The following is a 20,256-nucleotide window of genomic DNA, read 5'->3' on the forward strand; positions in this document are numbered from 1 at the left end:
AGCAGGTGGTTATGGAGGAACTCGAAGATGATGTTCACCAAGACAAGTCAATTGTACGGGTTGTGATTGTAAGATGTCCCCGACCCGTCGTCGCGACGATTGCTCCTCCCACATCTCCCCACCCACCTGCGCATCGCCCGCCCACGCGTACCACTGATTGAATGCCTAGGACTCCCTACTTCTACCCCTTCGCATCGCGACATCGCCAGCCCTGATACGGACGTACCTGCGCACCGCACTTCTCTTCATCGCATCCACTATCCTTTTCGGCTTCGCTGTCGTAGCCTATTCTTCCTTTTACTATGCCTACATTCCCGTCCGCGGCATCGTAGTACCGGTATATCTCCAGTACGATCATAGTCCAGTGGTTCTACATACACCCACGCAAGTCAGTGGCGTGCCAACCGGAAAAGCAGCAAAATGGCCGTACGGACTCGCAAACATACCCGGGCTAGTGGACCGCCAAAAGTACGACGTAGTCGTTGAACTCGACCTCCCAAGAAGCGAAACCAACCTCCGCGCTGGCAATTGGATGATAGGCCTGGAATTTCGGGGCCCCACGACACTCGGGCAGGGCGTAAAACACATGCTGGGCTGGGACGAAGAGTGGAACGTCGAAGACCACAGTCAAGGCGGCGCACCGGGCAACACAGCTGAGAAAGTCGTAACAGACGATACAACGCCTCAGACTCCTACGGTCCTTGCTCGAAGTAAAAGACCAGCAATCCTCACATACCGGAGCCGCATCCTTGAAATGATTTACCGTCTCATGCGCCTCCCGTTGTATTTGCTGGGTTGGCACAAGGAATCCGAGCATGTAACTATCAAAATGATGGAATCAGTCATGTTTGAACCTGGATACCGCAATGTACCTTCCTCACTACGTCTTGAACTCCGATCGAAATTGCCGTTGGAAGTTTATCGTGCAAGCGTGCACATTACCGCGCGTCTCGAAGGGATCCGATGGCTCATGTATCGGTACCGCATTCTCAGCGCTATCCTTGGTATCTTGAGCTTTTGGGGAATGGAAATGTGCGTGTTGGTGATTACGTGGGGTACATTCACATTGCTTGCTTCGTCTTTCTCGTCGGTACCCGGGGATGATGAGGAGGAGAGGAAAGAAGAGAAAAAGATTAAGGCCGAAGCTGGGGAAACGGACCCAGGCACCCCGTTTAGTGAGACGAGTCGCACATTTCCTACCCTGCCGTCGCAGTATCCACTTTCGTATAGTTCGTCTGGTGGTGGTGTTAAGCAAGAGGAGAGTGAATCGGCGTTGAAGGATATCCCAGTGAAAGAAGAGGCGGAGGCGGATGATGAGGATGAGGATTTTTTGCTCAAAGTACCGTTGCCCGTGGGCGTGGAGAGGGAAGGTGTGTTTACGGATTCGGGATTAGGGACGGGGTTGGAGAGTGGGGTTGAAAGGGGAGCTGCGAGGAGGAGGGTGATGAAGGGGGAGTAGAGTTGAGTTGATTTTCTTGGTGTTATTTTTGAGGGGAGGAAGTATAGAAGATGGTGGCGCTGGTATATATATATCTTTTGTGTGTCTAATTTGTAAACTGAGGAAGAAGGAGATGTATTGAATATTGAGTTTTCCGGCTGGACTAACGTCATTAAGTTATCAAAAGTCGCAAGGCACTCACCCTCGTGTCTTCCAAAGAAAATACGGTGCGTAAGAAAGCTGCTCACAACATGGGTCTCTCAGCCGCAGGATCCCTCCCCCTAGCAAACTTCCTGTCAATCCTCTCCCTCCCCTTCACCATCATCTCTTTCGCTTCCTCATCTGTAATCTGTGTTAAACCCGCTGCTACGTCCTTGTCCTCCCTCTTCAGCGTCTTTGCTCGGATCATGACTGCAGTGCTTTCCAACACCTCCTTTCCTCCTTCTTTCCCACCCACCACCCGCTTGACAAACTCCATATGCTCCTTGTAATGCACCTCACTTTCCCCCAGTCCCTCCAGCAACACCGCAAAAACATGCGGCATAGCCTCGAACTCGCGCCACGTCACACTTACCCCTTGCTTGACAGCGCGTTGCGCCAGCACCGCCGCTTCATCCCTTAGCATCTCCTGGCCGATGGAGAAGAACAAGGGAGGACTACCGCTCCAGTCCTGAGCTGAGAGCGGTGACACGAGGGGATGGAGGAGGGCGCTGGCGTTGCAGTAGAGATCTGCACGGGGAGGATTGGCGGGCCAGACTTCATCTGCGGGAAAGTCGCGTTTTTCGGTTTGGCTGGGTGGCGGGAGGTAGTCGAATGTTGTTTCGCTTTCTATGGAGGGTAGAGCGCGGGTTACGTCGAGCCAGGGGGAGGTTAAGGCAAGGCCTGCTGGTAGCGGGATTTCAACATCCTTCCCGTGGAAGCGCACTGTGGGGGTTTGGCCGGAAGGAGTGGATCTGTGGATTTGCAAGAGGAGTTGCAACAACGCCGTGCAGCAGAGACCTCCTGCTGAGTCTCCCCCGAAAACAATCTTACTCGCGGGAACGGCCTCGTGAAACGCACCCGGCGGCGGCGCAAGCAGCGACAGGTACGCCGTAAACGCATCCAGCAGCGCCGCGGGAAACGGATTCTGTGGCGACAATCGATACCGCACGTTGAACACGCGTCCGCCCGTCTCCCTTGCAATCCTCGCACCCAACCCACGGTATCCCGCCGGATCAAGCAAATACATCGCTCCCCCATGAAAATAAAGCATCGTCACACTCCCCTCCTCCGTCTCCTTCATCAACGCCTCGTACTTTTCCCTCTCCCCCATCCCCGCCGGCTCCCCCTCGCCATCTTTAGCTTGCGAGCGATAGCCATTCCACTCGGCCTCCAGCGCCTTTTGCTCCGGCTCCTCCCACTTCTCATCCCCACTCCCCATATCTCTCACCGCTTTAAACATCATCTGCCGCACATCGTCTTCCCCGGGGATAGGCATCGCTACTTTGCTAACCCACATCTTGCCCTTCACCCCCGGGTCCCGGAGCGTAAAACGCTGTGTTTTGCCAATAGGCTGTGGTGTCGCATTCGGCCCTATCATCTCGCGCAGCATGGTCACCGTAAGGGAGGTTTTCAAGTCCCATTTTGTGCTTTGCGGGGTGAGGGAGAGGGAGTGCCAGAGGGCTGTTTTGACGAGTAAAGGGGTTTGCGGGAGGAGGAGTTTGAGGATCGCGGAGGGTGACGAGTCCATCTTCTTCCTTTGCTCTTTTTTTTTCTTTCTTTCTTACTTTTACTTTCTTATATGGGAATCTGAGAGTTGAAGTGTCTATGTCCCTTTCAGGCAGCTCCGTTTTAGAGGAATGTTGTATATATGTATATCCAGAGTCCGAAAGAGCGATATTATCAAACGGAAGTACTATGTCGTGTCGGGCGTTCAAAACAAAACAACAAAAAAAGGGAAGAATAGGTGTTCCCCTCCGTGGCGCAAAAAGGGTATAAAAGTCTTGACGTCGTTCGCATATTGAACCCTTTAAAAGATGCCTCGGCAACAGAAAGTCTACCCGAGTCATGCGCGCCATGGGTACGAGATACGGTCGATACGGCTCGGCGTGGGAAGAGGGCATCTTGTTACTATCTTGTTTATCAGGCAACAGCGACACACTGCAACCAAATCCAACTTTGCCAAAGGAATAATCCCTCTGTTGTTGTTTTCTGTTGTGAAGATAGTTAGTTAAAGTATACGGCTTATGTCAGCTTTCGTATTTCGTACTACTTACTGCGCGCTTATCGTTTCTTATTGTGGAGTAATAAAAGCTAAAACCATGTCAGACCTCACGACAATCATAAACCAAGATTGGAGAACTCGTTGATGAATAATATCCATTTCCAAGGCAGAATAAAAATAACGATGGGGAACAAAAACTGTGTAGTATCCCCTGGTGGTATCTTTGCCCCTGTTTCCCAAAAACGCCCTGTTGCGCCCCAACCCAACCCGCTTCAATACAAACGTACGCAGCGCGTATCCCTTTCCAACTAGCTTCACACATACAAACCCTTTCTACCCTAGTGTTGATGGAGAGCTTGTTCTGCTACCCACCGCCTTATTAGAAGACTCATCGGCCGAAGAGTCGCTAAAGGCCGATTGCAGTTCCTCAGCAACAGAGGTTGAGTCCGGGTCCTCACCCGCGGACGACTCGTTATCAGCGGAATAGTGGAGCGAAAGTGACTCCAACTCCTCACTAACAAACGACTCATTATCAGCCATATAATCCGCGGAAGTCGACTCCTAGCCATCCAACTCGCCCTCTTCACTGCCCCTCTCCGTCACGTTCCCATCCGCAGTGCCGTTAGCAGGAGGCTGGCTTTGATTGGTCATCTGGACTCCCTCCATGCTCCTAGGCGTGTCCCCAAAGTCGATGCCATCTTCGGGTGTTCTAAGCCCGGCGTACATGTTAGGCTCGCCGTCCTTATCGGGCGTCTTCTCGTACAGATCAGCCATCAGATTGCATGCTTTTCTGATGTCACGCAGCTGGACGTGCTGAATCTCCCACCAAGGCTTGCCGTCGTCGTCACTTAGCTCAACCTCGGCCATGCGCGCGCCAGCATACAGCGATGCTGCGGCAATTGTTCGTGAAGGAAAGAGCAAACACATTTGTGTGGATGTCGAGTCGGAGAGAAAAGCCCAGGCCGAGTTACGCAGCTTTTTATTGTGCTCGACGCCGTAGTACTTCATCATGTCGTACATGATCTTATATGGCGACTCAACATTGAGGTCAAAACATAGAGCCTCGAGTAAGACATCTTCGCTGTACAAGATGGTATCCCGCCATTTCCAGAAATCTTTTGTTTGCTCGTCGACAAGCTTGTTCGGGTCTTTAAGGGCCACTCGGACACATGACACGACGAGTTCTTTCATCTTGCGGCAGTTCTCTTCGACCTTGGTAGCGAGAAATAATGCAGTCGCAGCGATTTGCTAGTAATGTCAGATGCGCCCAGACGATACAGGAGAAGTTGTGTGTCGACTTACATAATGGTGAAGTGGCTTGTAACCAGGCCGTGGCTTGAGGCTCATCCGCATCAGGTAGCGGTTGAAGAATACGGCAGCCGTGCTCAGAGTCGTCTGTGGAAGCTTGAGCATCATACCCACCTGCAATATGAAACCCACGCCTTTCCGTCGCAGTGTCCGCTCCTCTTCCGGAGCCATTCCATCGGTTATCGACGGCGCCAGAAGCAGCTCTTCTTCTGTGAATATCCACTGCATTTCGGCTTCGACTACCGCCGGCGGTGGCGGACGAGGAGGCTCGCGCTGTGGCACCATTGTGCTGGATGTGGTCGAAACCATAGCCAAAGGCTAACAACACCAACGTTTGGGGGTTAGAGATGGAGTGCTGTGCAAGTCGTAGGTGCCGATACAAGTGGACGCGCGTTGTCGTAGAGGCCAAGTAGCAGGCTATGATAGACAGTCGATCAGACGCAAAGGCCCACGGAGCGCAAGAACGGATAGCGGTGTTTCGCGACGACGGGCAGGGCAACTGCCGGATAGAGAGAAGCTTTTGTTCGTGAAGTGTTCATGAAGCTCGACTGCTGCAAGGGCCAGCGGGTCTCTTCCGCGGCGAAAGCAGGGATTAGCGCCAAGCCCATGCCTCCATTCCATCACCCTACCCGCACCATCACAGCATATCGGTGGCGCCTGTCCTAAAAGCTTATTCTTCTCACACCGATGGGCGTGTGACCATACTGAAGGTTTATACAATATGACTCAGGTATCGTTTCGAACCATCCGAGGGACTCCATCTGAAAACACTAAATCCGCAGTAGTTCAAACAAGATTGCAACTTAGTAGATAGTAGATCATATTTTGTAGGCTTCATTACTGGAATCCCCTAGATACCCCCATCCGGACAAATCTTGAAGAGTTTATAGTCGTGCATGGACAAATAGCAGGTAAAATTAAAAATACTTAGAAGTAAAACCACACATGTGAAAAACCACGGTATTCGAGCCCAAGTTCGTGATTCTTTCCACCCAAACACGCCCGGTAATGCTATTGATTGATCGTATCCTCTAAGAGAGGTAAAAAGCTTCGAAAAGGTAGATGACACCAAAAATGAGGAAGGCAATCGCGCCACCAAGAGTCACTGTGTAATGTTAGACATGCTTTACCACAACAAAGAGAGGTGTTCTTACCATTGCGCATACTAATCCGGCCAGCGATGGCACGGCCGCCGATGACTGCACCTGCAGTACACAGGCCATGGCCTACCACGGCACCAGCAGTGACATACCAATAGTCTGAACCAGCAGCCATGGCAACTGTGGCAATCTGACTGCGGTCGCCCCATTCTCCAAGGAATGTCATGACAAACGTCTGAACCCAAGCGGGACTTAGGAGCAAAGAAAATAGGTTATTGACAGCGCCCATTGTGCTGGACATTGAGCCTCCGCGTGGAGATGGCATGCGGTCGGGTGAGCTAGACGGGCTTCGAGCAGGTGCAGGTAGTCGCGAATTCGATCGTGAGCGTCGGACGCCACGGCCAGACTCCAAAGCATATGGGGAGACAGAAGCCTTTCGGCGGCCCTGGTGTCGCGCAAGCTGCTCCTTTTCTTCCAATTCCTGCTCCACCTCTCGCATCTCTTCTCCAACACCTTCATCCGGGCTCATAGCGAGACCTTCCTTAATGAGCCTTACACCAAAGACGAGGAAGAGAGCGGCGGCGGCAAAATGCGTGAAGCGTTCAGACAGGAGTGCAGGGACGGCATGGCCCATAACGGCAGAAAGCACTGTCATGACTACCAGAGCAGAGAAGGCAGCAGAGAAGACGAGTAGCCGTGGGTGTCGCATGGCCATGAGAGCGGCTACAAGGAACGTCTTGTCACCAATTTCCGAAAATATAATCATGGTAAAGGCAAGGATCAAGGAGTGGAAGGGCTGTACAACGCCGGCGTCGGCATCCCCACCGGGCGTCAAAGAGGGTGTCTTGGATGATGAAGAAGTGTCCAAAGGATCTTTGCTGGAAACCGAGTTTGGAACAGGGAGGGGGTTGTCATGAGGAGATTCGGGAAGGTCGGTGGGTTTCTACATTCAAGTTAGCATCATGTTGTACTTGTAGCTATTTTGAATCCTACCTCCAACCCGCCTGCACCGAGTACGCGCGAAGGAGTTGCTGCATCTCCTGCGTCTCCCTTCAATTGCTTCTGGTCGTGAGGGTGAGGAGGCGCCTCTTTGGGCGATTCCGGGACCTGTTCCATCTTCGAGCCCGTCTTTTCTTCATGCGCTAATCGCTCCTTGTCTTTTGCAGAAACTCCACCCTCGGTGCCTTTGCTGCCTGTAGCCAGTTTCCGTGTGGGATCTTGCATGACGCTCTTGTCGCCATCGAGCACATCGTCGATCAGAACGGTGCTGGAGGAGGCTGCTGGCTTCTTTGCCACCCCTAGGTCCTCTACGACATTCGGAGCTTTGCCATGAGCCTTAGGTACGTCGGCAACATATGGGCCGTGGTGAGGCAAGCCATCGTAGCCGTCGACGGGTGCATCTTTGGTGCCTTTTGCGACTGTCGGGGATGCAAGAGGGGGTTCGGCGAGAAGGGTAGCGTCGGGGGAAGCAGGTGCGGCTGCTCGCGCGAGTCGTTTGTCGGCGGTGGTGTCAACTGGGCCGGGTGTAGCGAGGACTTGTAGAGCGGGCAAGAGAAGCAGCAAGATCTGCGGCCCTGGCTGTCGTAACTTCATGATGAAAGCAATTGGGATGTGAGCGAGGGAGGGCAGAAAGGCAAGGAAAGGGTCTTCGGCGATGAATTGAAGCGTAGGCAGGAAAAGGGTCGTAGGTGTACGTATGTAGAGAGAGCGACGAGAACAGAACAACAAGTGGCGAAGGAGTGTGGAGGTGCAACGAGTTAATTGGATTCAAGTTGGAAACAGGCGTGCTTGGCGTTTGGGCGTACGCCAGTCGAGTTACACTGGGGTGAGCGGCGTGTGGAGGAGGGCGCAGGCGTGCAGCCAGCCCACATATTATATTTAGTCGGCGTGTGTACGCAAGCACATAAGGCACTAGTTTAGGGGGAGTTTTTCTTTTCAGGGAATTCTGACAGTGGAGTGAGCAAAGGCGGAAACGTCCCTTGAATGCCGTAGTCCCGTCTCGACCTCAAACGCTTCGTATGCACGTCTTCACTGGCCTCCCCCCTGCCCAAGTTTGAGGTCCACCCCTAGGCTGCGACGGCCGGTGCTGACTCATGGCTAGCTTCGACCACGTGACTGCCCGTTGGGCAGGCGTCCTTAGTCAGCCGCAGTCGCGCATCAGACGGTAAACAAGTCGGCATCACCACCGTTAATACTCACATACGCCGTCAGCACTTGGTTGCGCCACCCACGCACCCTCCGCCGCATGTTCTACTTATCGATACAACGTGCCCTTTCGAATCCCAATGGCTGACAGTAGAGGTGTGCGGTCCGCAGGCCAACGCGAAACGCCTGCTCCACAACTACCACTCTCCAAGACTACCGCGACACAAATAGCGCGCACATCACGCGCAAGAAGCTTGCGCAGTGCAAGTCGCGAAATCACAGACTTTGTTCCTGTTGAGAAACCCACCCGTCGATCCGCACGCCAGGCAAGCGTCACTTCCGTAACCGACGAGAATGAGAGCGAGGAAATCCAAGCGCGTCAGACAAGGCGCGAAGCCCTGAAAGAGGCGTTGGAAGGTCAGTAGCCACTTTGCAACCCCGCTACATCATCTGCGCAACCCTACGCAGTCGTGAATTGATTACCAGTCACTAGACTCGCCCATGGCTGATGATGAACGTGCCTTAGACCTCACTGTCGTAGAAGAAATGGATGCCCAGCTAGCGCTCGACGAGATTGAACCCCCAGGCACGCCTGAACACGCAACTCCAGAAATCCCTATGCCATTCCGTTCCCCCGGTGCCATATCCGAAATGTCCGGAACCACTGCGATTTCTTCTTTCAGCATGGTCGAGGCCGAATTCTTAGAGTCCAGGTTCATTGTAAAACACTTGCGCAAGCTTTGCGATTCCGCGGACGAATTCTTGGAACACATTGCGCCCAGCGGTGCGACCATGCCGGACGATTTACGAAATATAAAAGAGATGCAGAAGCCGGGCTCTGCCTATTCTGAGGAGTACCTTGACTATGAGATAGAACTGAATGTGCATCTGAAGCACTTCAAGAGCGAAGAACACAGCTACATCCATGTCCGCGCGCTTCATCGCGCTCTCTTCGGCACTGACGAGCAGACTGCCGCATCGGATGCCGGCCTTGATCTGATATTATATCTGACGAACTTGCTCATTTTTGCGAAACAAATGATTTATTCTGACCGAGATGACAAGACTATGTGGGATGTGCTACGACAGCTGGACAACACTTTCCCTGCACAATTCATGCGCTCACTAGACCCTAATGCACAGCCGTCTGGTAAAGGCGAAAGCAGACTTTTTAGAGAGACATTTCTGCTTGCACTGGAGCTGCGGACCCAACTAGCGATATTGGTGCTTCAAAAATTGACCGACAGCCTCGACTTCGATCCTGACGAAACAGTGAGCGAGATCTTCTTCCGCTCAGAGTCATCACAAGCTGTGGACGGCTCTTCAATTCGTGGTTGGAACACTGCAGCATTGGGAGGCGACGAGGCTCCACTACCCCAAGAACTTCAAGATCAAGTTGCAGCGCGTTTGAACGAGATCCGGCACTTCTTCCTAACGGACGAGGATTCATTGCAGCGTGGCGAGCTTGTCGAATTGGAACGGCTGAGAGAGAAATTTCCTTGGGAAGCAACGATTCTTCGCTTGTTAGCGTGGGTGCGTCTGCGACGCAAGGAGCTGCTTGATGCGATTGAAGATCTTGGTGGAGCAGTGGCAATTGCGCGCGACATTAAGAAGCTCCATGAGGAGCCACAGCCTGTGATTGAGCAAGCGAATGGCCCGACAATCCCACAAGAATCGCCGCAGAGGAAGCGGACCTCATTTGGACGAGAGAGGCGACGCAGCAGTCGCAAGTTTGATCCCAACGCTGCTGTAGACTTTCGTGCGATTGATATGCTCAAGGCCAGGGAACGTGACTCTGGAGTAGATTTTGAAGTTAATCCTTCTCGACAAGAACAGAGCAAAGAGCCGGTTCAACAAGTAGCGGAAGCAGAAGGAAAGGAAGGAGAAGAAGAGCCTCTGGTAGAACCCCCGCAACAAGATGGTATTCAGCCAGTATTAGAAAACGACAAACCACAGCAGCAAACAGAAGAGGACCCACAGGATCAGGCACAACCGGGGGAGGTTACTGAGGAAAGGGAAGATCAATCTGAAGAACCTGTCGCGTCTAATCCACCACAAAGTTCAGCAGCTTTACTCAAACGCTTGAAAGCTGTGGGGAAACCTCAGAAGGAGAACCGCCCAGTATCAATATTCGACCGGCAGGTTACTGCGCAGCGTGTCGAGTTTGGGGATGGCTTCGACGAGACACAGCCTACGCCAGGACCTTCCAACACAAACAAAGCAAAGCCGCCTCCAGAATCATCATCACGTAAACGCTCACGACCAATGGACGACTCCGACTCTGACGATGCGTTCGAAAGCGAAGACCGTGGTCTCCGCGTTCCAGAACGCCGGCGCAACGCTCCAATGACCAAAAGAGTTCGTATTGACCCTCCATCCTCCGCTCCTCCACCAAGTCATCAACCTCCATCACGCCCAACCCGATTATCCCAACAACCACCAGATCAAGCAGAGTCCGTCTCTGAGACTGAGGCTCCGGAGATGACTGAAGAAATCCCATCCTCAAACTACCAGGCTCAACGTCAACTTGCTCAGGAGAACCAGCGGCTCCAGTCTCGCAGGTATCGAAACGAGCGCAAGCCCCGCAAAGGATGGTCCAACGAGGAGGAAGACGCCCTGTGTGAATACATGCGCATGTATCCAGGCAAGTACTCGATGATTCTCACATACGACAAGAGCAACGGCAACTTCCTGGAAGGCCGGACACAAGTCAATCTCAAGGACAAGGTCAGGAACATGGCGCTCAACATGATCAAGTAAGTTGTATATCTAACATGGACCTTTGTTGATGGGATGAACATGCTAACAAGTGGTAGATCTGGTACTGGACTCAGACCAGGCTTCGAGCACATTGTGCATCCAAAAGAGAAATACGGCGCAGCCCTGGTAGAGAGCGGATGGCTAATGCGTGATGATGGTGAGTGGGTGCACCAGGAAGATGCATGAGTGTGAGTATACGTTTTAATGATAAGCTTGTCGCGTTTCTTGCGCTTCACCCCCCTTTTATGTGTATAAGGAATTTGCTTCGCACAGGGGCACTAAGGGAAAGAGAGGGTGGGAGGGTCGTAAACGCTTTTTTAATCTTTCTTTCTTCAATAGTTGCCGATACTCTTGATACCCACGGCTCGTTTGGCGTATGAAATCGCACGTTTTGTTGGCTCCCTTCCCGAGCCAACTCTTTTTTTTCCCCACTACAAGCAAAAAATCCAAGTGTTCCATGTAATGCTCTTAGTTGATTTTTATATCAGTTCTCGCCATCTGACACCCCATTCGCCCTTTGCAAAGCTCGCTTCGACAACAGCGCCTTTCATGACGGCCTCGCACTTTCTCTTCTCGGGCTCGTCGGGAACCGTGAAGCCAAAGGCACATCCGCGTCTCGCTGCTTTGCGCACCATTTCCCGTTCGTCTGCTTTTCGCTGGCCTTCGCGGCGCTTCAGTTTCATCTCGTCTGTCTCCTCAATGCGCTCGGCCCAGCCTTTTTCGCCACCGACGGAGCCATTGACGTCGTTTTGAGCTTGTGGAGGCCGGATCTTGCCGGATCCGTAGCCATATTCTATCGTGTCGGAGAGAGCATGTGAGGTGGTTCCTGGTGGCGAGGAAGGCTCCAACACGACTCCACCATCGGCTTCGTCCTCAGAGTCTGAGATGGTATCTTCGTCACTGGTAAGATCTGGCGGCGGAGGTTGTGTTGAAGCTTCTGTGCCACTGGAAGCAGTTCCTGGTGTCGGATGATCGACCATATCTACGCTTCGCCAGTCCTCTGGTTTCTCGACTACAAAGCGCGCTTTGCGATTTTTACGGCGCCCGTACACTTTCTCGGGGTCTTTTTCGCGCTGAAAGACGATTTCTTCTACAGTGCTACACTCGATGATGACTCTGTGATCGCCTTTTGTCATCTTAGAGGGCTTCTTTTTGTGCTTCTTTTCGCCTTTGCGGCCTTTTCCATAATCATGATCTTCTTCATTTCGATCCATCTTTACGCCATCACTTGCAGGCTCTGCCCCAGCATCTTCTTTCAATGACTCTATGCTCGCGCCGTTTAGCAGAGCTGCGAAAGTGGCTTCGATTTTGCGGTCAATTGGACCGGGTTTGCTATTGCGGCATCTTGCTGAACAGTACTTTACTTCTGCGGCCTTTTGTGTTTTACGTCGGTCACCGATGACTCGACCGCAACTGTGGCAATATGGGACTGAGTCGCCGACGGTGAGGTATAGGGGCGGTGGAGTGACGGCATGTTTGCTCGGACGAGACCAAGAGTCCATCCACGACATTTTGCTGGTGATGGTGTTGAGACCTCTGGAAAATACTAGAGATGACGACGAGTAGATTTTGGATACGACGGAGAGTGGATGCCTTGACAATTGCGTTTGATGGAAGTTGGTCGAGATTATGAGGCTTGAGAGTTTCGGGGTACGGGTGCACGACGTCATCGGCACCTGTAATGGTACACGATTGTCTGCAGGAGCACACTGTGCCTCGCAGGCGCTAAGAACGGTGAATCTTTCATTGCGAACGCTTTGCAATAGCACAAGCAAACCTGATGATGACGTATTCGAAGTTACAGTTGGGTGTAAGTAGGCGTGTTTGCGGCACGTGGCTATGCACACCCATGATTTTTTAGGCGTCCTCAGCAAACAACTTCCATCGACTTTAATACTGCACTCCAAAGCCCATCACTCACAGGTGACGGGAGGTGAAAGTATGGTAGTTGTTGCACTACCTCCACAACCCCCCCCCAGCCGATCCCTCGGATGTTACTCATCTCTGTTTCTGAAAGTTACCGAGCTTAGCAATCCTCCGACTCGGCAATGTGAGCGCGCAAATTCGACTCACTAAGTAAGGTCCGTTTCACCGGAGGGAATCATGGAGAGGATATATGACCCCCGCCCGGCGCTCCGCTCGCTCTGGCAGTTGAGTTGAGGCGCCGGAATTTTGTTGAACCTCTTGGGCTCTATTCTGCGCAGAACTTCAGATCACGTCTTGCCCAGGCAATAAAGCCCCGTTGCGAAGCGGACAAATGGAGCGCCTATCGCTATCTGCAGCGACCTCAATGCCGACATCTGTCTTCGCACAGTCATCCCCCCATCACGACTTCATCGCCAGCCGACGAATTCCGAGCGTGCGCCGTCGTCGCTGGAAGAAAGTAAAGTCGCTGCCAAGACCCAGAGCATCCGTCGCCATGTCGCCTGCACTGGACCCCACGACGGGTGAAACCGGCCCCAAGGCATCGCGTGCGCAAGCCATAGAGATTACCTCGACCCCGGACTTCGGACGTCCCAGGCGGACTACTGCCCAGAGCGATATCCAAGACACCATCCAGCACCCAGGCAGCGTGCGCATCAATGTTCAGGGCGCTTTCATAGTCGACGAGGAGCAGCCGGGTACGCCGAAAAGCGAAGACTACGAACACGATCCACAGGACATTCGGCTGCCCAACCACACGGCCGTCGTGAGCCATGTAGCTGTTGATGTGAGTGCTCCTGCGCGATTCTTTGCTTGTTATTGCACCCGGTACGCGACCATGCGCTGTCGCGTTCTTCCCGCGCCGACCCCTTTACAAAAGCGTAAGCAGCAACATGCTAATGCGACCTGGTAGATTGGAGGCTCCCTTGCCAAACTCGTATACTTTTCGCGCGAACCAGGCGATGATGCGGCGGGCGGACGGCTGAACTTTTTCAAGTTCGAGACGGATCGCATCGACGCATGTATAGAATTTATGCGCAAGCTCAAGGACGACCAGAAACAGCACAATGATTCGAAGTCACAAGACCTGTGCATTATGGCCACCGGAGGAGGCGCATTCAAGTACCATGACAAAATTACACAGGCGCTAGATGTAGAGGTCATACGAGAAGACGAAATGGAGTGCTTGATCATAGGTATGATTATTGCCGCTGTCTATATGTTGCGACAGAACACTGCTGACGATGGCGCTACCCAGGCCTCGATTTCTTCATCAACGAGATACCCGATGAAGTCTTTACCTACAGCGAAGACAGCCCCATGGAATTCGTGCCACACCCTCCGGACCCACCAAACATCTACCCCTACCTTCTCGTAAACATTGGCTCCGGCGTCTCCATGATCAAAGTCTCAGGACCACGACAATTCGAGCGTATAGGCGGAACATCGCTAGGCGGTGGAACACTCTGGGGTCTTTTGTCTCTACTCACAGGCGCCCGTAGCTTCGACGACATGCTCCGACTCGCCGAAAACGGCGACAACTCCAGCGTCGACCTCCTCGTCGGCGACATCTACGGCCAAGCATACAACAAGATCGGCCTCAAGAGCACACACATTGCCTCTTCCTTCGGCAAAGTCTACAAGATGAAGCGCGCCGCCGAGCGCGAAGCAGAAGATGGCTGCAACGGTGACCTCAAGCGCAGAGAGGAAGCAGAACACGTCCAGGGCTCTGCAGAGCTCCCTCACACCCCCGGTTCCTTCCGTCCAGAAGACATGGCACGCTCGCTCCTCTACGCCGTCTCAAACAACATTGGCCAAATCGCTCATCTCCACGCTGAAAAACATGGCTTACCACGTATCTACTTTGGCGGCTCTTTCATCGGCGGCCACTCCCAGACTATGAATACCTTGTCCTACGCCATTCGCTTCTGGTCCAAAGACACGCGCCAAGCGTATTTTCTCAGACACGAGGGATATCTCGGTGCTGTAGGTGCGTTTTTGAAGAGGCAGCCGAGGAACTGGGGGAGAAGGGAAAGCTTTGCGGGGCAGGCGAGACCGACTTGAGGTTTTTTCCCTCTTTCTCTCAGGATTCCCGCTTTATTCTTCCTTCTTCATTTCTTTTCCTCTCTTCCAATTCATATGGATCGCCCTGTTTTTTCTGGGGAGACAGCTGGCGTACATAGTTGTATAGAAGATAGAGATTTTTTTCGGTATAATATTATCGACTAATACTGCCCTTGATCACTCTTGTTCTTCAGTGCTCAGAATGCTAGAAAAAACACGAGTCAATTGAGCGATTGCTCGGCCCGAGAATCTGCGGAAATTAAGAGAAAATTAAGTGTTTTTCTCAACAACATACCGGTCCGGCTTAATTGCGACCTACTAGCAAGGTTGAGCCAGGAATAATCACGTATAGTTGCAGATTCTAAAGAAAGGCCGTTGATTTTTCAACTTGATACTAGCTACGTCTCATTTATAGTACACAATAAGCCGGTTCTTATAGCTTGGACTATTCCTCTTTTGGGATTTGAAGTAACGCCAAATCCTTGTTAAGAGAGTGTTGTCGGTCCGCTATCTCATTCCCGATTAAGCAAAGTTTGTTAGCGAGGTTCGCTCTTTTGACTAGTCGACGTTGATCTTGTCTCGCGTTTGGTCGTATCAGACCCAGCAATGCGTTCAATGGGATTTGCTCTAGACCCCGTAGTTGCGCTATCTGGCTGCTGAAGTTGTTCAACACCGACACCTCGATCGAGCGACTTGGCGACATTGCTCTTGTACATAGGCTTTAGATGGTAGTACGACGGATCAGGTTGGTTGTGGCCTGGTCCACGAGCCAACACTTCATCAGGGGCATGCGCAGGCTCAAAAGTGGGAGGATCAAGCTTCTGAGCAGCCTGGAGGCCTGAGGCACCGCCTATCGAGCCACGGAGACGGTGGATATTTACGCGATCTATATACTTCATTGATTCGGCGTCAGGTCCGACAGGGAAAACGGGGTCTAGTTTGTTGGCTGCTTCGAGTCCGGATAATGCACCTATTGAGCCACGGTGCTCATGTGGTGAGTTGGGACCGTGCTGGTGTTTATGAGATACATGCTAGGTTTCTCCGAGACCATGTGAGGTGTTCCAGACGATTTCTTTGTCATCTGTATATGATTAGTTTACTAATTTATCGGAATCATATGGAAAGAATCGAAATGGTTCGCAACAGGGACTGTGTAACTTGGTGCACACACTGGGACTTACCAGTGCCGTCAGTTTTCTGGATAGGAAGAAAAGTGTATAAATCAGCTAAGACATTTAGCACAAATATCGAACATAGGCGGGATATAATGTGAAGGGTATAACAATATTAGATTATAAGGCCGTATCTATCTGCGTGTATCGTATCCCGTACCACCAATTGTAGAAGTAGGATCAGCTCGGTGATCTTGATCAGAGTCGAAGCGCGGGTCAAGCTTGTTGCCCACGTTGGTCGAGTGGGGACCAGCATTGGCAGAGCCGGTTGCTGTTCCCCTGTGGTCTGTGTCTGAATCAAATCTTGGGTCCAGCTTGTTGCCAATGTTGGAGTCGTGTGGGCCGTAGTTTGTAGATGTAGAAGTGGTATTGGTAGGAGCAACACCAGCACTTGTGACATGACCGCGGTAGCCACTGTCCCATTCGTCGACTCCCTTGTTGGCAATCTCTTGGTTCTTGACTGCGCTCGCCTTGTCACCGCTTGCTTCGTCGACCATGGACATTGCATTGCCACGGATGGCTTCGCCAGTGCCCTGGAACCTGTCAGTTATCGGTCCACGGCATTCCTGCCCAGCTCAAGATATGCAAAGACTTACATGAACCATGTGCACACCCTTGCGGATGGCATCACCAAGGCCGGGACCAGAGTTTGCGCCAGTCATGTTGAGTGTGTGTAGTCGTAAATTATGAACAATAGTTGAAAGGATCAGGTAGCAAAAGCTTAGGTGTGCAGGTCGAGAGGGGTACCAAGTGGTAGTGGATAGAGAGAAGGGAAAGAGGGCAAGATATACTGATGACGCTGCCGGCAGCTTCCACACCACATGCCAACAAGCCTATCTGGCCATGATCTGCGCTCTCTTAGTACGGACGCATGCGCAGAAGTAAGGAAAGGGCATTGCGACATAATCTTAGAATTATGATGTCATGCACTCGGTATGGTATAGCCCCGACGCCGATAGGGCTGAGCTAGGCTGCATTGGGCGATTGACGTGTTGGAACAACAACAATAGCCTTTGATAGATGAATGACGTCGGATACGACACAGCTGAATATCGTTAAAAATGCTGATGATAGAATAAAGTCAAGGGGTTGCGAGAAATCGTGCTTGATCATGTTATGTAGTTACACCAGTAGTTGTTTTAGTATCACAATGCCACCAGTAGGCTATCTTTACCTATAAGAACCTCAAGTGAGCTAAGCTTACTTAGTAAAGAACCTATTTTACATTTTTTATGCATAAACTCTTGTAGAACATTCAATTTATATGGTTTCTTATTGATTATATTAGAATGGTGGCATGTCTCGTTGCGGATCCTGTTATTATGTTGGTCCTATTCTGGTGCCTTCAACCCTTTTTGCTTTGAGTTTAGAGCAGTGCCTTCACAAGACATAAGGCTAAATTTGCCTAGGAAATTGTATCGTCGTGTTTGCAGCAGGAACCTGGGAGATAGAGGTGTGTTCGTATACAATAACACGCGCTAGCCAACGTAGGTATTTAACTAAATAAAGAAATCCGCTGATACCCACTCGCAGCACATACTCGACAAGAGCTTCATCTTTGACTTTAGGAGATATCTATAGCCTTTTAACTTATCTTGAATCAAAGTTCACCCGTGTGCGCGGTGTTATAGGGTAGTGTAGGGGTGGTTACGAGACTTTTATAAGACTGCACAGGTTCTATCCTCAACAGGATCTAGATCTTCCAACCGCACGAACTTTGCACTGTCCGTTCTACGATAGCAATAGCGATAGCAGTAACGTGAATGAATCCTAATCAGCACGGAGCGACACAGAGCCGCATTTGCAGAAGCCATGTCGCTCGCTTGCTCATAGTAGGTAATTTTAGTATTTAGTGGCGCTTAACTAGTAAGAGTCTAAGTAGCGGACTTCGGCCAGCAGTCACTCAATCGACTTAGGGGTCGCTCTATCTATGCAGTAGGAGATATACCAGCTCTATAAACTTCTTTGCAAGTTACAGTATGTGCACCATATACGATAGTTAGGGCGACGAGAGCACGTAGGTATAGGCAACTACAAGGCACATGCTGTACTCCGATGATCCCGCCTATGTGTGGCTAAAACCTGCTACAAAAGGCTTTCGAGAAACACAGCGCTAAGGGCCGGCGGTTGGAACCTATTGTTCTTGTACTTTGAGTATGGGCTCCGTACATAAGATGCATTACCCTCTACTTTGTTCCTAATCGATCTAGGTTACACAACACATGTTGCACCCAACGTTAGACTTTGAATTTCTTCCATTAATTCTATATGTCCAATCAGAACCTTAAACGTGATTTGAGATGCCCATTGTGGATGCGGCTGAGCTGCGGCTGAGCAGCCTGATGCCAAACAACCCTTAACGTCCAGGCCTTGAGGCTGAATCCTCGACATTCATCTTGTTGATCAAGTCTCTCTTCGATCTCCGAAATAACCGCATTCCCATACACCTCTCCTTACCCTTTGGAGGCGCTGTGCGCTCGATGTTCCTCTGATTGAATCGGTAGCTGTCGAGCCTGTACGCAAACCGACAGCAAACGACTAGGATCCAAGTCCGCACTCATTCTCTCAAAGACCCAGTACGATCCCCTCACAGTGGCCATGCAGACGCCTACCAAACCTAGAACTCATAATAACTGCACTACAGGATAGGTCTACGCGCTATCTAAGGAGCAGACCGCAGCGAAGGCTATGCTAGACTAAATACACCCGACTCTTTCCAAGCCACCAAACGACCAGAATTTATACACTCTTGGGTCTATCAAAGAGCATAATATTATAATAGCCTACCTACCGAAAGATAAGTACGGTACTAATTTAGCAGGCACAGTAGCTGCCTAGATAGTTGTCACTTTCCCATTTATTAAAGTTAGCCTTATAGTTAGTGTAGTGGGCTACGCCCTTTGAGCGGCGCTGCGATACGTGCGCGCGCCAATATCGAGTATATATATCCAGCTATCAAGATAACAAGACAAGCTTGTTATCTTGTGCAAACCTTTTGGTCACATGGGCGGCGTGAGTAGCTGCGCGCTAGGCCGGGTCCGGCCCACCCATTACAGCTATAGGACTAATAAATAACTTCCCCTGCATCGTTATCTAGGGTATTTGCGATTATGCCGACTTAGAAAAGAATAAATATTAGTAGAAATATACCGCAGCGGTAGCTGCGGTATATGCGAAGGAACTTCTAGAACATATTCAGCTAAGCGACGTTGATGGAGAGTGTCTAATAAAGGATATATTAAGCGACGGTTAGTTATTCTTAAGACCGTGTGTATTTTATAACGAGCTTCTAATAAAATTGTAGTTCTTAACACTGTCACTAGAACTAAGGCCGATATCTAAATAGTGAGGTCCAAGCTAGACAGAAAAGAAGACCTTAAGGTCTTATGTAATTAGCTTACGCCGGTCGACTACGGCCCTCGACAAAGTAATGTTATTAAAAGGCGAGAACTAGGGACTAAGCAATAGATTTTAGGCTCCGTTAAATACCAGGATTGGCTCAGGACCGAGAAGCAGACGTTATTCTATTCTAGTATTTCTGGAGCGGGAAAGACAATCCTTACTTCTATTATTATCCACGACCTTACCACACGGTTTTCTAAAGATCTAAGTTTCGGTGTTGCATACATCTATTGTAACTTCCAGCGGCAAGATGAATAGAATGTTGAGGATTTGCTGATAAGTCTGCTGAAACAGCTTGCTGAGAGCCAGCCCTCCTCATTGGAGAGCATCAAAGATCTATATTCTCGCCACAAAACCAAACGAACACGGCCGTCACTCGAAGAAATATCAAAAATTCTTCATTCTGTTGTAGCCAACTACTCTAGAGTATTCATTGTCGTCGATGCACTTGACGAATACAAGGCATCCAACGGCTGCTGGACGAGGTTTCTATCAACGATTTCCAGCCTCCAGGCCAACATATTTGCAACTTCTTGGATAAACAGTGACATTGCGAAGATGTTTGACAAGGCTGCACCACTAGAGATTCGTGCGAGAGATGAAGACGTAGAGGTATATCTAGATAAAAAAATGAAACTTCGACAGTCAGATATCTTAAATGATGCCACTAGCGACATGATCAAAAGAGAGGTAGTTGACACAATTGATGGAATTTAAGTCATCCAACCGACCCAAATATGA

At 50.9% G+C, this 20,256-nt stretch overlaps 8 protein-coding genes across 8 annotated transcripts; 3 read left to right on the forward strand and 5 right to left on the reverse strand.

Annotated features, from left to right (window-relative positions):
* Nucleotides 1-11: 11 nt before the first annotated feature.
* COCSADRAFT_97475 (uncharacterized protein) lies at nucleotides 12-1,459 on the forward strand (the record flags this gene model as incomplete). The annotated part of the gene is made up of 2 exons (XM_007705260.1): nucleotides 12-68; nucleotides 170-1,459. 2 exons carry the CDS (start codon nucleotides 12-14, stop codon nucleotides 1,457-1,459), a joined length of 1,347 nt encoding a protein of 448 aa, XP_007703450.1.
* A 111-nt stretch (nucleotides 1,460-1,570) lies between these two features.
* On the reverse strand, nucleotides 1,571-3,420 carry COCSADRAFT_239516 (uncharacterized protein). The gene has a single exon (XM_007705261.1). The coding sequence runs from the start codon at nucleotides 3,165-3,167 to the stop codon at nucleotides 1,683-1,685; it is 1,485 nt and encodes a 494-aa protein (XP_007703451.1). The 5' UTR covers nucleotides 3,168-3,420; the 3' UTR covers nucleotides 1,571-1,682.
* Nucleotides 3,421-4,202: 782 nt separating this feature from the next.
* Nucleotides 4,203-5,177, reverse strand: COCSADRAFT_97775 (uncharacterized protein; the record flags this gene model as incomplete). The annotated part of the gene is made up of 2 exons (XM_007705262.1): nucleotides 4,203-4,889; nucleotides 4,944-5,177. 2 exons carry the CDS (start codon nucleotides 5,175-5,177, stop codon nucleotides 4,203-4,205), a joined length of 921 nt encoding a protein of 306 aa, XP_007703452.1.
* A 569-nt stretch (nucleotides 5,178-5,746) lies between these two features.
* Nucleotides 5,747-7,902, reverse strand: COCSADRAFT_39829 (uncharacterized protein). The gene is made up of 3 exons (XM_007704926.1): nucleotides 7,043-7,902; nucleotides 6,104-6,992; nucleotides 5,747-6,054 (listed from the first exon to the last, which is right to left on the reverse strand). The coding sequence occupies exons 1-3, from the start codon at nucleotides 7,640-7,642 to the stop codon at nucleotides 5,981-5,983; spliced, it is 1,563 nt and encodes a 520-aa protein (XP_007703116.1). The 5' UTR covers nucleotides 7,643-7,902; the 3' UTR covers nucleotides 5,747-5,980.
* A 432-nt stretch (nucleotides 7,903-8,334) lies between these two features.
* COCSADRAFT_97167 (uncharacterized protein) lies at nucleotides 8,335-11,140 on the forward strand (the record flags this gene model as incomplete). The annotated part of the gene is made up of 3 exons (XM_007705263.1): nucleotides 8,335-8,611; nucleotides 8,721-10,950; nucleotides 11,011-11,140. The coding sequence occupies 3 exons, from the start codon at nucleotides 8,335-8,337 to the stop codon at nucleotides 11,138-11,140; spliced, it is 2,637 nt and encodes an 878-aa protein (XP_007703453.1).
* Nucleotides 11,141-11,383: 243 nt separating this feature from the next.
* Nucleotides 11,384-13,094, reverse strand: COCSADRAFT_239539 (uncharacterized protein). Its single transcript, XM_007705264.1, has 2 exons — nucleotides 13,028-13,094; nucleotides 11,384-12,964 (listed from the first exon to the last, which is right to left on the reverse strand). Exon 2 carries the CDS (start codon nucleotides 12,622-12,624, stop codon nucleotides 11,434-11,436), a length of 1,191 nt encoding a protein of 396 aa, XP_007703454.1. The 5' UTR covers nucleotides 12,625-12,964; nucleotides 13,028-13,094; the 3' UTR covers nucleotides 11,384-11,433.
* A 279-nt stretch (nucleotides 13,095-13,373) lies between these two features.
* On the forward strand, nucleotides 13,374-14,941 carry COCSADRAFT_98048 (uncharacterized protein; the record flags this gene model as incomplete). Its single annotated transcript, XM_007705265.1, has 3 exons — nucleotides 13,374-13,664; nucleotides 13,791-14,073; nucleotides 14,136-14,941. The coding sequence occupies 3 exons, from the start codon at nucleotides 13,374-13,376 to the stop codon at nucleotides 14,939-14,941; spliced, it is 1,380 nt and encodes a 459-aa protein (XP_007703455.1).
* Nucleotides 14,942-15,168: 227 nt separating this feature from the next.
* Nucleotides 15,169-16,982, reverse strand: COCSADRAFT_184020 (uncharacterized protein). The gene is made up of 5 exons (XM_007705266.1): nucleotides 16,710-16,982; nucleotides 16,274-16,646; nucleotides 16,123-16,167; nucleotides 16,009-16,022; nucleotides 15,169-15,951 (listed from the first exon to the last, which is right to left on the reverse strand). The coding sequence occupies exons 1-5, from the start codon at nucleotides 16,773-16,775 to the stop codon at nucleotides 15,478-15,480; spliced, it is 972 nt and encodes a 323-aa protein (XP_007703456.1). The 5' UTR covers nucleotides 16,776-16,982; the 3' UTR covers nucleotides 15,169-15,477.
* Nucleotides 16,983-20,256: the final 3,274 nt, after the last annotated feature.

Source organism: Bipolaris sorokiniana, assembly GCF_000338995.1.
Source record: "Bipolaris sorokiniana ND90Pr unplaced genomic scaffold COCSAscaffold_13, whole genome shotgun sequence".
NCBI lineage: Eukaryota > Fungi > Ascomycota > Dothideomycetes > Pleosporales > Pleosporaceae > Bipolaris > Bipolaris sorokiniana.